The following is a 15903-nucleotide window of genomic DNA, read 5'->3' on the forward strand; positions in this document are numbered from 1 at the left end:
GTAATAAACAACAGCAAATACCAGTTACATGAAGTAGGTAAGATACAGCTGCTGTCAACCGAACCCACCAGCAATTAGCTGACTACTGATCCTTTAGTTTACAATTTGTAAAAGTATTTCCTAAAGAATGCTTCACTGGTGGTATTTACCATCCAAATTTAAAATATGGTAAGTTCTTCAAGGCTCTGATAGAACAGACTGGCTGCCAGTTCCAATAGCAGATCATGACAATTTTCATTTGTGCTTGACGACTAGATACCCTTCAACCAAACTATTCTGGGAAATGACATTACAATATTGTTATTTATTTAGAGGGCAGAGAGCCAAAAGAAAAACAACTCAATAATAGTGAATGGATGGGAAAGACAGTAACAGGCAATACGAACAGGCTTAGAACTGTAAAACGGCAACAGTGAGGTAAGGAGTCACAGAATGAGATTCCCACAACACAAAATAAACAGCAGCTTACGTCTGCACTTTCTCATTTGAGATAAGCATATAAGAAAGATAAATTTTGTATCAATTCTAATTTCATATAATCAAAAACCTAAATTTTTATATCAATAGAAATATTTATAAATTTTTAAAAATACCTCCAATTTTGGCTCTGTATCCCTAACCTATGAAGAAATTCATAAGGGGAAAAATAACTTCAGACCACAAATGATGAATGTTATCTATCAGGAGTGGCCTCTCCATAAGGTCTGTAATAGAAGGAAAATGTACATTTATTCCAGAGCTGTAGCCAACAATAACTTTTGCATTCTGAATGAAGCTTAGGTACATTGGTCAGGAAGATGTTTGCAGCAAAAGTATTTAATAAGCAAGTGCTGAATTAAGCTTATATTTTTTCTCTGTTTTCGTAAAAGGCCTGAGGTCCATTAAATGCATTAAGGAGAACTTCTACACAAATGACAAAAGGAAATACTACTCTACAGCTCTCTTCTTAAAGAAAGCTGTTTTTATAAATCAAAGGTTATCCAACTTTTTCTATAAAAGACTATACAGTAAATATTTTCAGCTTTACAGGCCACATGGTCTCTGTCACAAATACTCAAATCTGTTGAACAGCATGAAAGCAAAAACAGACAACAGATAAGTGAATGAGAATGGCTATGCTCCAATAAAATTTTATTTACAAAAACAAGCAGTAAGCCATTGGTTCGCTGGCCTCTGCTGTAGGTCATCTGTTTTTAACTTGCTAACAAACATACTGTTCCAATAAATATTATGTATTTTAAAATAATATATCTGACAATTAATATGCACTTACTCAACAAAATTAACAGTACAGAGAAAAGTTAAATAAGACTGGCAAAACAGAATTATTACCAAAGCAAGATGGTTAATACACGGATTCATTACACAATTCTCTATAATTTTGCGAGTTTGAAAATTTACAAAATTTTTTAAAAATACAATGTAAATCAATGAACTAGCTGTAGAGAAAAATGAAGTTCCTCACCTTACTATAAACCATTTCAAACATGCTCAGTATTTTAAAACATAATTAACATGCCATTAGAGATTCGTAACATAAAGCTCTAAAACGATAATGAAAAAACTTACCCCAAGAAGTATATGTAAGTATAAACCCTTAAAATTTTCCATAATTTAAAATATAGCTCACTTCATAGAGCTCCTAATTAGGTTTAATTTATTCCTTTTATGCAACAGGAGGGGTCATCAATTTCTGGTTTTAGAATATGATTTTCCCTAAGAAACATATTAACATATAATAGGTCTATTACTTTTCAAATTAAAGCATAATTGTCTATTTTTTGGTTTTAAATTCTAAGTATTAAATATCAATAGATCAATATCAATAGATTTTATATAACCAAATCTTCCTTAAGGTCTCAACAATTAAGAGTATAAAGCAGCAGTTCTCAACATAAAGGGCTGCAGCATTAGGAAGATTGAAAAACACTAGTATAAAGGGATCCTATGACCAAAACGTTTAAGAACCCATGACCGGAGTATTTTCCATGCTGTTTAAAATTATGTTCACCAAGCAACAATTAGATAAATGCTCAAAGCCATTCTACCTTTGAACAATTATCATATATTATAGTTAATCCACTATGAAGGCTATCAATAAAAACCCATAAGAGGAAGACAATTAAACCTTTAAGAGAAATATTCTTTTAAACTGCCTGGTAAGTCATGAATGATGCATCCAGAGGAAAAGAAGAGGTGTAATGTGCTGACCCCTATGTAAACAATTGTCTCAACAAGTAAAAAAAGCTCCTATGTATCAACACACATTTCCAATAAATATGCTACATCCTATCAAATCAAGATATGTAGTCTTACTTAATGAAAGAAGTAGGAAATCAAGCTGAAAAGAGCCTTTAGAAAAAAATGTAATTTCTTGACTGCATTTTCTCAAATATTAAATAATGTGTTTTTTAAATCCTCTAAGTTTTTTTCCCAATGTTCTGAATGGTGATTTCAAATATTATCAAAAGTAAAATATAATTTAAATTACAGTCACAGAATTGTTGTTAGACATGAGAATTGTTAAGACATGAGAAAAACTAAGAACTCTGTGAAAGCATTTCAACTATCCAAGAATATATCCGGTATCTTCTAAATCTAAAACTAAAATAGTAATAATCCATTAACAGATTTGAGCAAATAATAGAGCTGATGTACCTACATGATTATGCAATCTGTTATAAAGATGAACCACTGCTCATTTTCCTTTGTCAAATACAGTACTACTGTAGCATTATTAATCAATTTAGCCTCTTCTGAAAATGGCTGATTAAAATGTTATGAGACTTTCATTTTTACTTGATTAAATACAAATTATTTTGATGTTAAGTTTTGTAAATTTTGTTATTTTCTTTCTTCAACATGAATAAGTTTAAGAGTAACAGCATGCAGAGACATACTTACATCATACTCTGTAATTCTGCTGCAAAGCTTACAGACTTCCCCGTACTTCTTCCACTACTTGTGGTAGTAGACATTGGGCTAGCTGCAGTATTATTCATCTAAATGAAAAGGAGAAAGAGAGCTTACCAGATGCATTTAACCATAAATAAATGCATTAAAAATGAAAGAAAATGGAAATTACTTCCAAAAGTATAGAAAATTTAAATTTCTGATTATTTGTTTTGCAGAAAACTGCAGAACAAACTACGCTTCAGTCTCCTCGTTTATAAATGGAAATGATAATCCCACTCTCTTTCAGTTGTTTTGAGAATTAAATGAAAGTATGCACAGATTCAGAAAAGTATTTATTACTAAGTACACAATAAATGTTAGCTATTATAATAGAAAGACCATAAGCACTCCCTGTCTACTAAAGCTTTTACATAGTATATAAATTTAGATTACCTTATTTGACAACCACACAACTTTAAAAACCTTGAATATTTTCACTAAAAGACTGCAATGCAATTCAAAAAATATTAAGTAGTTTCCATCTAAAATAAATTCAGTTTTCACTGTTAGTATCACTATAATTACTACCCACTCTTGCTCTAAATCGCAAATCATTATCTTTGATTCTTTCTCCTGCACCCAATAATTTGTTAAGAAGCCAGGCAAATTCTTCTTTATTTATGTTCTCACATCCTCCCTCTCTTGTTCTACTGCCATGGCCCTCTACCAACGCTTACCTACATCTTCTGTCTCTCCATCTAGGATCATTCTATACATTGCTGCCAAATTTAGCTCCTTAATACCATAAGGTATTTCTCTTATCTAACCACTCCTGTGGGTAATAATAATATTAATAAAGGGAACCTAAACTGTGGTAACTCACCCAGGTTTGAGGTGGAAGGGCTGAGCCCCATGAAAGGATGAGGAAAAAGCTACTAGAGATCACTGCCTAAGATAAGCTTTACATGAAGCTTTTGAGAAAGTGATAGGCCAAAGGTCTAAGACAAGAGCACAGAAAGGAAAGGAAAAGAAAAAAGCTCCACTCAAATGTGCCTGAAAACCAAAATTCCATATCATGTAAAGAACCTAATGCTAAAACAGTCCCTCCCTCTTTTTAAAGCCTTACATTTGTCCTATTTTTTCACAAAGACTTTTGGAGTAAGTACTTTCTACAAAGGATATAGAAAAAGAAACATTACCATTTCAAATTTAGGTTAAAAAAACCACATCAATACTCTAAGACTGGAGGAAAACAGACAAGAAACCAAGAACGTCCAGAAACAGGCAGAATCAGGACAAAGTTGTAAAGAAAAAGGAGCTTGCATTGTTATGCCCGAAATTCTCCCAAAAGACCCCCACAGACAGTCCGAGACACACTCCGATGTAAAAAGCATGAGATGCTTATTTCAGGCCCCGGGAAGCCTGGACTCTCCTGGCATGCAAGGCTAGGACGAGCCCAAACTCGGGGTAGAGCAAGTTTTTATGGGGTACAGAAAGCAAGAAGGGTAGGGTCCGTTAAGGGTACACTCTTGATTGGTGGTTGATGATTTCATTAGGAAAGGGGGAAGTAAAGGAGGATTTGCATTGGTAGCTGATGATTTCACTAGTAAAGGTGAATTTGGATTGGTACAGGTGAGGGGTAGGAGGTCCCTTAACCAGGGGCTAGAGTTGGTGCAACCTGGTTACCTGTATTTCAAGGTAATAGAAACTTATTATTTATCATAGCAGCTATTTGCCTAAGGTGACTCAGTTTACGGCTTAGTGGCTGTGCAACCTGGGGTGGGGGGAGGCAGCAGGGAGTGGCTCTGCAGGTTTCACTGGCAGAGGTTGGGGCTGAAGGGCTATGCGTTAAACAGCTAGGAATGGGGCTTGTACTGTGGCTTGTGCTGTAAACAACAAAATGGAGCTAGTTTGGCTCGCACAGCATCTCTCAACTACCTCAGAAAATGTTGCCCTGTTGTCCCAAGAGGCTAACAAAGATTAACAAAGATATCTTACCAAAAAAGTTGCAATGTTGCATAATCTTTGCAATTCAAAGATTATGTACTAAACCCAGCCCCCAAAACATGTCAGATCTGCTAGACATGCCAGTCTGTGGGATTATCCTATGGTCAAATGTCCTAAGACATGCTAGAGCAATCTGCCCCTTTTTCATTTTCAAATCCAGTCACCCTGTTCTAGCTCTGTCTTTGAAGAAGAGACATTTCATAAAGTAAATGCACATTAAAATCACAGCTTTCTTTGGTTATCTATTGCAAATGTTTCATATCAAAGTACTTTTTAGTAAGAGGTAAAAGGTCCCAATCGTAGCTTATTATAACCACAATCATTCTTTCATAGTCAAGTTCATTTTTAAATCAAACAGGTGAATAACATCTTTCTTGACATGAGCTACTAGCTCATTACACTCTTTAAAATTATTTCCCATACTTTTTTTTGATGATTTAGATAATTAATATCTTTAGACATTAACTTCTTACACATCAAAATTCTACTATTCCAGTGCTTTATTTCCTTTCTTCCAGACATGGGGGGCATGGGGGGGGAGAGCCTGCTAAAAGCAGAAGCACCCAAGTCAATGTTCTCTAATAAATACAATTAACATGGAACTGAAAACCTACTGTAATCTTCTCAATGGGTTAATGTCCCGCAGTTTTGTTTCAGCTTTCAATTGAAATGCAGCTGTTTGCCATATTTTACAAAATGAATTCAGATGTGCAGATTGGAACCTAGATTATTTCAACATGCCATAGTTTCATATGTGAACCCAAGGAATAAGTTCATTCATAATTAAAACTATTCAAACCTGATCATTAAGCCAATAGCCAGTACTAGGTTCCACCTGTAAGATGAGGTTCCAGAGAAGAAAAATTGGCTTGGTTTTTTTTGTTTGTTTGTTTGTTTTGTTTCATTTTTGAGATAGGGTCTCTCACTATCACCCAGGCAGGAGTACAATAACCCAATTATATAACTCAATGCAGCCTTGAACTTTTGGGCTCAGGAATCTTCTCACTTCAGCCTTCCCAAATAGCTGTAACCACAGGGATGTACCACCATGCTCCACTTTTTTACCAATTGTTTTTAAGAGTCAAAAGTCTATGTTGCTCAGGCTAGTCTTGAACTCCTGGCCTCAAACAATCATCCCACCCCAGCCTCCCAAAGTGCTAGGATTATAGGCATGAGCCACCACACCTGGACAGCATTTATCCTTTTCTTAAGAAAATGGAATTAAAGACAGACTCCTTTCCTCAGAAAATACTGCTACCAAAAAAAGTCTTAATTGTACTGAAGTTACACATTACGAAGGTATATTAGGCCAGTGGGAAGTGGTCAGATTTCCAGAATGTATTTTGAGGGAGAGTTGATTTGGTGATAGATTAGACAAGGATCTTTGAAGAACAGTCAAGGATGACTCTTAACTCTGGGGCCCAAGCAACTGATTGAGTGGTGGTATGCTACACATTGGATCAGGAAGACTAGGAACGAAAAATCCCTGTTCAGAGGGCCACGTTAAGTTTGAAATAACTATTAAACGTTCAAGTGGAGATGAAATCCTGCAGAAGTTTTGTGGGAGATGTTGTAAGGCAGGAAACTGAAATAAAAGTCATAGTCATAGGGTTTTTGTGAAGAATGATAATACTATAACAGAACCTCATATAAGGATCAATTAATCTTGCAAACAGTTTCTCCATCTGTTAATAATAATCTCTGTCTCACAGGGGTAATTAAGAACAATACAGAGCCTATACATAATAGGCACTTTAAAAAACATATCTGAATGGACACCTTGTAAACTATGAAAATTCTCACCCTTCTATCTCTGTAGATGATAGATACAGGTAGATATATAAACTGTGAATTTACATATCTTAGCCACATGAGCAATTTTTTTCTTTTTTTGAGACACCCTGAGTAGAGTGCCATGGTGTCATCATAGCCCACAGCAACCCCAAATTCTTGGGCTCAAGCAGTCCTCCCACCTCAGCCTCCCAAGTAGCTGGGAACACAGGCACCTGCCACAATGCCCTGCTCATTTTTCTATTTTTATTAGAGAAGGGGGGTCTCACACTTGCTCAGGCTGGTCTTAAACTCCTAAACTTAAGCAATCTACCACAAGGGGCTCCCAGGGTGCTAGGATTACAGACATAAGAGCCCAGTAACAGAATACTCAGACACATGAGGTTCTAGCATGTTTTTCTTTAGTCACATATTGATGTAAGTTTCTATTGCAAATGTGCTTTCATACCCAGTATACTTCCAGAAAAACTGAGCTTCAAAAAAAAAAAATGTATTCTTTGCAAATGTGCCTACCACATTATCCTAAAATGCACAACTTCCAAACCCACACAAACAGCTCAGAGTAAAGCTCACTTTTCCAATATTAAAATACTTGTTTTTTACATAAAATTAATTGAATGATTTGACTTAATAGTTAACTTTTCAGATGTGTGGAAAATTTTGGAATCAATTATACTCCTAACAGTAGAGATAAGCATATTTGACAAAGATGTCCAAAAAGGGGGGACAAGTTCCTTAAACGTCAAAAACTCTATTCCAGTCTAGATTCACACTTTAGGAAGATCAACTCTTATCAAAATTCCATATTAAACCAACAATTCAACAAAATACATGATGTGGTTAAAAACAGTTTATGTACCTAAAAAGAAAAAGAACTAAGATTATCTACTGTAGACATGTGAAAAAGATGAAGTTAGAGTTTATAAAGGGTCTTTTACCTGTTTGCTCATATTTGCTCCACAAACACCCCATAAGACAAGTATTTTCCCTCTTATAAAGAGGAAACTAAGAGTAAAAATTTTGGCTACAGATCATAAATCTAATATAAAATAGGCTTTAATCCCAGGTTAACCGGTAATCTGAAATAGTCACTCCATCTAGATATACTGTATTTTAACAATAATACTCTTTAGACTGGTGCCTTCCTTTTTTCTTTCATAAAAGATACCTTCCTAACACCAAAATATTGTGAAATTACTGAAGAGTTATACACACAGCAGGCAGGAGACTTAGGGTGTCATTATCTTGGTAACTTTAAACACAGCTAAGGAATTCTTTGTTTAAAAGACAATATTAGACAGATGGATAAACAAATAAAAGTATATTATGCAAATTGGTGGGAGGGGAACCAAAGACAACTGAGCAGGTTTCAGAACTAGTTTGATAATCACTAATTTCATCCAAATCCCTCATTTTTCAGGTGAGGAAACTGAAGTCCAGAAGGGTTTCTTGAACTGCCCAAGGACATACCACTATTTAGTGATACAAGCTGGGACTAAACTGAGGTCCCCTGACTCCTGGGTCCAGAGTTCTTTCTACTATACAACAAGAAACATACAAATAAAAGCTTATCATAACTAACCCACAAGACCTTCATAATCTGTTTGTCACAATGAACTGTGTTGTGAAAGACTTGCCCAACCACAGTGTAGCACTAAAGAGATGGGCTCTGGAGTTCAAATATAGGCTCTACCATGTGACCTTGGGCAAGTCATACTACCGTCTGCCTTAGTACCCTCATCTCTAAAAAGGAGATTAAAAAGACACTCACAGGTTACAGTCCTGTTTATGTACAGGACTATGCCTGGTACTAAACATATAACATACTAAGTACATGCTAAGAATAATGATAATAATGAATCTAAGCAAAAGTATAGCTTAAAAACATATCACAACAACTATCATTAAATATGGTATATATTCTCAAGGAGAGAATATTATGATTAACAGTAGTAGTTTAAAGGCTAAGGTAATTAAATAAAGTGAACTATACAGGTTTCAGTCATAAAACTGAAAGTACACTTGAAGATTTTTAAAATAATTTGTATTTGCATGATATTTTACAGGTTACAAAGAACATTCACATCAATTACTTCAATTTACTGCCTATGAATTCAATGACTATGGTACTTTTTCAGTAACTCCTACATACTACATGTCAAACAGCATGGTATTTTCATGTTCATTGACTTAATTTAACATTCAATATCCACTAAATGTCCTCCAGATATTTTCAGAGGCAATAATCAAGAGTGCAAAAAGATGACCCTGACACACCCATCGCCCAAAGAAAGAGCTTCTTCATATCACCTGATAGGTAGGAATAACATGTTTGTATAAATAAATGAAATACAATATTAATTGTATTTAATAATATTATAAATAAATGAAATACAATATTTAGCAGAATGCATAGAATACACTGAGTGCCCAAGAAAATGTTAGTTCTTCCCCCATCAGAAGTATGGAGTTGTTTTGTGTAGAGAATATATGGTAACCAGATCAATAAAGTACCACCACTGTGACTTACAGTATTATTTTTTTAAAAGCACTATATTGCACTCATAGCACCTATTATACACTATTTATGCTATTACACAAAATAAACAACAATTTTTGCAGATTTAGAGTCTGTTTTTAGTGGAGGTTACAGGTAGATGAGACAAAACCAATTACACATAGTAAGAATAAAATTTATAAATGTAATTCTCATTTTAATACCCACCAATAATCCTATGAGGAAGTGGAATGAGGTTAGGCACTGATTCTATGTTACTGATGAAGAAATTGAGGCTCAGAAAATCTAAAAGAGAATATGGCACAAAAGGGCAAAAGCTAGATTTTCAGATTTGGTTTTAAGTTTTCTTTCCACTAATCCACAGTAAATCTCAGAACATTAATACCTTTTCTAGATCTAGTTTATTGGATACCTTTTCTAGATCTAGTTTATTGAGCTGCACCCAACACATCACATGGGTTACCTCATTTAATCCTTGTAAACCTAGTACTAGGTGCTATTACTGAGGAAACAGGTTTTTTAGAAAGATTAAACAATTTACCCCAAATCACATTGGCAGTAAGTAGCAGAGTGAGGAATCAAACTAAGTGTTTTAGACTTTCAATAAAATATTTTATCCAGGCTTGGCACCTTTGGCTCAAACAGCTAAGGCGCCAGCCACATACACCAGAGCTGGCAGGTTCAAATCCAGCCCGGGCCTGCCAAACAACAATGACAACTGCAACCAAAAAATGGTCAGGCATTGTGGCGGGCACCTGTAGTCCCAGCTACTTGGGAGGCTGAGGGAAGAGAATCGCTTAAGCCCAGAAGTTGGAGGTTGCTGTGAGCTGAGATGTCATGGTACTCTACCCAAGGCAACAGCTTGAGGCCCTGTCTCAAAAAAAAAAAAAAAAAGTATACACTACAGTATAAACTTAATAAAATAGCACACTTGACTGAAATATTTCTCATTGTTTAAGTAAACTACAAGCAAAATCTTTTAATGTTTTAATATCTAATAAGCATATTTCTAAGTGATCTCACTATTCAACCTCACCATAAAATAAGTTATTTCAACACAAATACTCAATCTTCTGATTGGACTGACATGCCTAACATGTTTTGCAGCTCCCCACACCAATAGTTTATTTTTTTCAGAGAGAACCAAAACTCAAAGCAATTTTTTTTTAAATTACCAGTGGCTTAAATGGACAACTCATTTTTCCACCTCATTCTAGATACCTTATCTTACCTATTTATTTACCTAAGCACAAAAGCAATAATTCTGTTACTATTTTTAACAAAGTATATTTCTGAGATTTTAATATGGTCAATCCTTCTAAAATTGAACATTCCAAATTTCAACAAGTCTAAATGTAGGGTGCCTACATTATTACATGGTCCCAACTCGAACTTTTTTTTTCTCAAAAAATAGACAACATTTATAAATAAAAATAGAAGATAATTACAAACTTGAACATTTTTGATAGTGAAAGCAGCTCTGTGGTAAGACAACTAGACTTTAACCATGACTACCCCAGAAAAATAAAGGTATACATACATACAGTCAGCCTACATAAGAGCAACCCCTTCTGATTTACAAATTATGAGCTATTCTCTGACTGTGACTTAATTCATGAGCTTTAAATTATTGTTCCAGATCTAATGATCATCTTCAGCCTTGAGACCAAGGACACCATTTTATAGACATCAGGCCAAAGTTAGGAGTGCTATCTATAAATTTTCTTAAAGTTTTCTTTTCAATCTTGACTTTGTAAACACTTCCCTTAAAAATAAAAAAAAATGTATGCATTTCCAAAAACGTAGTCTTACAAAACGTGTGTCATCAAATTTCAATTATCTTGTAAAAACTTTTGAATAAGGATAAAATGTCCCAATGCTCAGGTTACTACTATAATTTATTAAACTGTTTTATTATGCAAAAGTTTTCTTTAAAAAAAAAAAAAAAGTAACATCTTTCAAATGGAGAAAACTTCAGGAATAAAAACCTTTCCCTGATAATTAACCAAAGTGATAAAAAGACAGCAGCAACCTATGACCACAAAATAGTTACAATAATGTTTTTTAAAACTCCAGTAAAGATTATCATGGCTCTCCAATTAAATCTAGCATTAGCTGTAGAACCTAGGAATCAAAAGAATGCTTTGCTTTAATTTGTTAAGATGTAAATAAATACTAACAGACTCATGCTTTGAACTACAGTGTTTGAATGAAAGGCATTATTAGAATAGAATTATGATTCCCTAAGGCAATAAATGTTCCAAAAGTTAAATTCTCTATTAAAAACTCAACCAAATCAAGAATTAAAAGGGCTTTCTAAATTTTAGACCTACACTGTCCAACACAGTAGCCGCTAGCCATACGTAGCTCAATTTTAATTAATTTATTTATAAGTACAGTTTAAAAGTAAACTCCTCAGTGTCAACAGCCACATTTCAAGTACTCAAGTACTCAAATAATTGTGGCTACCATACTGGGGCGGCAAACATTACAGAACATCTCCATCGTGGCATCGTGGCAGAAAGTTCTATTTAACAGTGCAGCTCTAAATCTAGACACACTTTACTGGAATATTAGAGGTTAGAAAGTTGCAACAGTACTATGAAGTGTATTGTATTTTTGCAAAGTACTACCACGAAAACGTCCCTCACATTTAGACCAGTTCGGCCACTTTAGACAATTCAACACATGCCATCAGTTCCATCCTGAAATCGGTTTTCAAGTACATCGTTGCGGAATAAATTTAATTCCTCTTCTGAGGTCTGCCTCTCACATATACTATGCCCAGATAAATGTTTCTTTCTAATGAAACAGTAACATTTCTATTAACTTCATGGAGAGATACTAATTTACCCACGTGTATAGTAATAACATTGTGTCCACATCGCGTCATAACTTCATTCTCACTTTTTAGACCAAGTGTCCCGATTTTAATTAAAAAAATAAGGTCACAGGCATTCTGAGATCTTAAAACATGGCCATCAAAAGTAATTACAACATGTCCTGAGCAGCGCCCGGCTCTGTTCTAAGCGTTTAACATGTATCCTCTCACATAATCCTCACAATTCTGAACTAGGCTATAAAGACCTCTACTTTACAGACCAAAATACCCAGGCAAAGACCAACTAAATAATTCCCCCAGGGGTCAGAGCCGTGGGATCACCCCACAGAGAACAGTGTCTTTCCCTTGTGAATGCTACACCCCGCTATCGCTGCCTAACCCTGCTCACACCGTACCCTAAAGCAAGAATTTCCTCCTTTAAGGATTCCACGCCCCCTCCACACACTACCTAGAGAACAGGAGAAAGGTGCGGAGCACCGCCCGGCAGCCCCGCTGCGGCTCGCCGGCCCGCTCCCTCGCCCCACGCCCACCCGCCGACGGGGAGGAGTCAGGCGTCTACTCCACACTCCGCGGGGGAACCGGGACGCTGGGCCGGGCCGGCGCCTCCCACGCCGCCCTCCCTTCACCCCTCCAGCCTAGACGCCAAGTACTCCCCGGCTGCCGCCCTCCCCCCGGCCCAGGGAGTGGCCAACGCAAGGGCCCAGAGACGCCGGTTTGCCCGGCGGCCCGGCTCCCGTTTCCCTGAACTCTCCCCTGCCCGCGGCCCCCGCACCGCCCCCCACTCCCCCTACAACCTCTGCTTTAAGAACACTTGTAGGCACGGCGCCGCGTCCCGCGTGGAGAATGTGGGGCTAGAGATGGTGCAGTTTCTGCTGTTGCGGCCTGGGACACGCTTGGAAAGGGGGGGTGGGGCAGAAAGTGCAGAAAGAGAAAAGGTGACGGGGCTGTGTGGAGGGGGGGGGGGGGAAAGATGGCGCGAGCACGACTCTCGGTGAGGCGGGGGGTTGTAGAGCCTGAGGAAGGAGGTAGCGATACCGATTCCCCCCCCCCACCCCAGGGCTGTGCGGGCGCATGCGCGCTCGGCCAGGTGGCGCGCGGTCCGCTAAGGCAAGTACTTCCGCCACGCTCGGCGGGGGCGGGGCGTTGCGCGCGGCCCTCAGGGCCCAGCGTGGGCTGCGTGGGCCACGCGGCGGGCGTAGAGCGGGGGTTGCTGGGAGAGGTGTGGGAAGGTTCTGAGAACTGCAGGTTGTACCCCTGGCCGGGCTTTGATTTGTGGGGCGTGAGGCTGACGGGGCTAGGGTCGTTGAAGGACTTGGTGACTGACACTGGAAGTTGATTTTCAACTCCAGGGCAGGGATCGGCCGATGTACGCTTCTCTTCAGGAGTTGGGTGAACGGGGATGTTAGCCAGACCGTGCTTTTAGGATGATGGCGAGAGGAACCCGAGAGACTGTCACCCTTTCTTGGGACCGTGAAGCAGTCGCTCTTCGCGCCCCAGCACCCCCTCACACCTGCACTCCCTGCACTGCCCTGCCCAGAGGCAGTGGGAGATGGTCTGCAATTAATATTTTTCCCCAATTCATTTACTAAGCTCAGTCGAAAGCTTTTTCGACTTGAAGGCTTTTTTTGAGTCTGGCACCTTAGACTACTCGGCCATCCTGACACTTGAAGGCTTTTTTTGAAGGACCCTGGTTTTATTTTTCTTGAGGATTTTGGCCTGTTCCTTATTTCTAAATCTTGCGCCCCCAATATTAAATTGTACGTCCTGTCATGCTACATTTGATCGATCCAGATGTAGTTTCTTAAATAACAGTTGTTTGTGACAATGATTTAGGTTCAAGTCTTTATATAATATGAAGTCTTATATTTTTAACATTTTTTGAGTGCTTGTAGAAGGAAACTGATAATTCATGCCTCATATCCATTTCTACTAAGTCAAATGTTATAATATGTTGTATTTAATAAGGTTGCAACTGCTAACCTTCACCAGGTCTTTTTGAGCATTACTGCTTAAATTATTTTCTTGCCTATGAATACTGAATCTACGTGCAGAAATAATCCCTTCCTTCCTCGTATTTGCTTATGTCATTTAAAACAGCAACTTATTTGGTTATTTCCTCTGTGGATTGTAGTTGAGCCTTCTTTTAATTTTGTGTTTGGTTCTCTTTAATCTCCCTAACACTTAAATATTTGCAAAATACTTAAACTTCCAAAAGATGAGCATGACGCGTGAATGAGGGCTCAATTCAACCCTGGGCAAAATGGGAAAAGTAACAATGAGAATTGTAATAACTTCTTACAAAGGAGCACTGGTTTACACCATAGTTGCAAAAAACTCTTTTGTAGATTACCAAGAAAACAGTTAACAGAAAAGTAAGAGAAAAAATGAATTATATAAAATAATTCCAAATAGATTTCAATTAAAATTGGGTTCAGTTAATTTTGCCATAGTTGGTCCTGCGTCTGATCACAGCCAGCTTTGATCTAGTTCAGTGGTTCTCAACCTTCCTAATGCCTCCTAATGCCGCAACCCTTTAACACAGTTCCTCATGTTGTGGTGCCCCCAACCATAAAATTATTTTTTGTTGCTACTTCATAACTGTAATTTTGCTACTGTTATGAATCATAATGTAAATATCTGATATGTAGGATGTATTTTCATTGTTACAAAGGGGTCGCAACCCATAGGTTGAGAACCGCTGACCTAGTTTATTAGAATAGAACCCAAATCCCCTTGCTCTGAGACTACTGATATTTAGCCTACATGTAAATACACACAACAGGAGTTAAGAAAAATGAGGCATAGAGAAAGGAAACTGACTTCAACAAGGAACTGGTATGGGGAGCTTAAAAATTTACTGTTAGGGTAGTGTGAATTGTGCTATTGGCAGAGATCTTAGTTTTGAAGTTACTGAGCTATTCTAGGGTTCCTACCTCCTAGAATCTTTTCATTTTGTGAAATTTGATTTAGGCATAATTTTGCTTCTAGTTTGAAACCATTGCTATACAGAAAGGGTCAAAAACATTTTCCATTAGATTAATATCAAATATTCTAAACTATAAATGCTACTAAAGCAGTGGTTCTCAGCCTTCCTAATGCTAGGCCCTTTAATACCATTTCTGTGGGTGGCTACCCACAGGTTGAGAACCACTGTACTAGAGTATCTTAATTATAACAAAGCTAAAACAGTGAAGCTCTTGCTGAAGGTAAGGCTTTGATGAATATCACCTCTCAGAAAAATAAGTGCTTTCCAAAGCATGTAGGGGAAACAGACCAGGAGACCAAATATAGCAACATTCCACAAAAATGTCTCCATCACCTGAACAAAGTTGTTTAAAGGCAAATGAAGCCTCATTAGTGTACTCTTTTATACTCCTCTGGCATGATAACCTTCATTTACTCACTAGTGCAAAAAGAAAGTATCACATACTTTGATGTGTATACAAAGTATATACATACTCATTGGCTTCTTAAAAATGGTAACAAAGAATCCCTCATTCTCCAAAGAATAGCAGAAGCCATGGCTAATACAGAACTATCTCTGTGATTCTGTAGCAGTAGTTTTCTTCTTATGTGGATGCCACAGTGATAGTTTACTTCAGGTGACCTGCAAATTTTTACTCTTGTGATCCATGACTCTTATTTGTTGTGGAAATTTTTTGCTTTCCTATATATAAATTATTTTATCTTTTACTGTAGTTGCCTTAAATCGTCACCTTGGAAATAAACTGGAAGGAATTGCATATTGTTTAGAACTGCATACTGCATTTGGGAATTGTTGCTGTCTTCAATTAATTTACTGACATTGAGAACTAATTTTCAAGTGCAATTTTTTTTTTTTTTTTTTTTT

The 15903-nt window shown here is 37.2% G+C and overlaps 2 protein-coding genes across 3 annotated transcripts in view; one reads left to right on the forward strand and one right to left on the reverse strand.

The window, feature by feature from the left end:
- The window catches only part of SUPT3H (SPT3 homolog, SAGA and STAGA complex component), a 433675-nt gene extending 420570 nt beyond the window's left edge, over positions 1-13105 (reverse strand). Inside the window, exons 1-2 of the mRNA XM_012804882.2 lie at positions 12848-13105; positions 2905-3002 (exon numbers count right to left, since the gene is read on the reverse strand). Of these exons, the coding sequence (XP_012660336.1) occupies positions 2905-3002 (98 nt within the window). The 5' untranslated portion in view covers positions 12848-13105. The remainder of the gene's footprint in view (positions 1-2904; positions 3003-12847) is intronic.
- The window catches only part of RUNX2 (runt related transcription factor 2), a 212217-nt gene that overhangs the window by 34137 nt on the left and 162177 nt on the right, over positions 1-15903 (forward strand). The gene's annotated exons all lie outside the window — the stretch shown is intronic.

Source organism: Otolemur garnettii, unplaced genomic scaffold (assembly GCF_000181295.1).
Source record: "Otolemur garnettii isolate 467f Iridium unplaced genomic scaffold, OtoGar3 scaffold00031, whole genome shotgun sequence".
Taxonomy (NCBI): domain Eukaryota; kingdom Metazoa; phylum Chordata; class Mammalia; order Primates; family Galagidae; genus Otolemur; species Otolemur garnettii.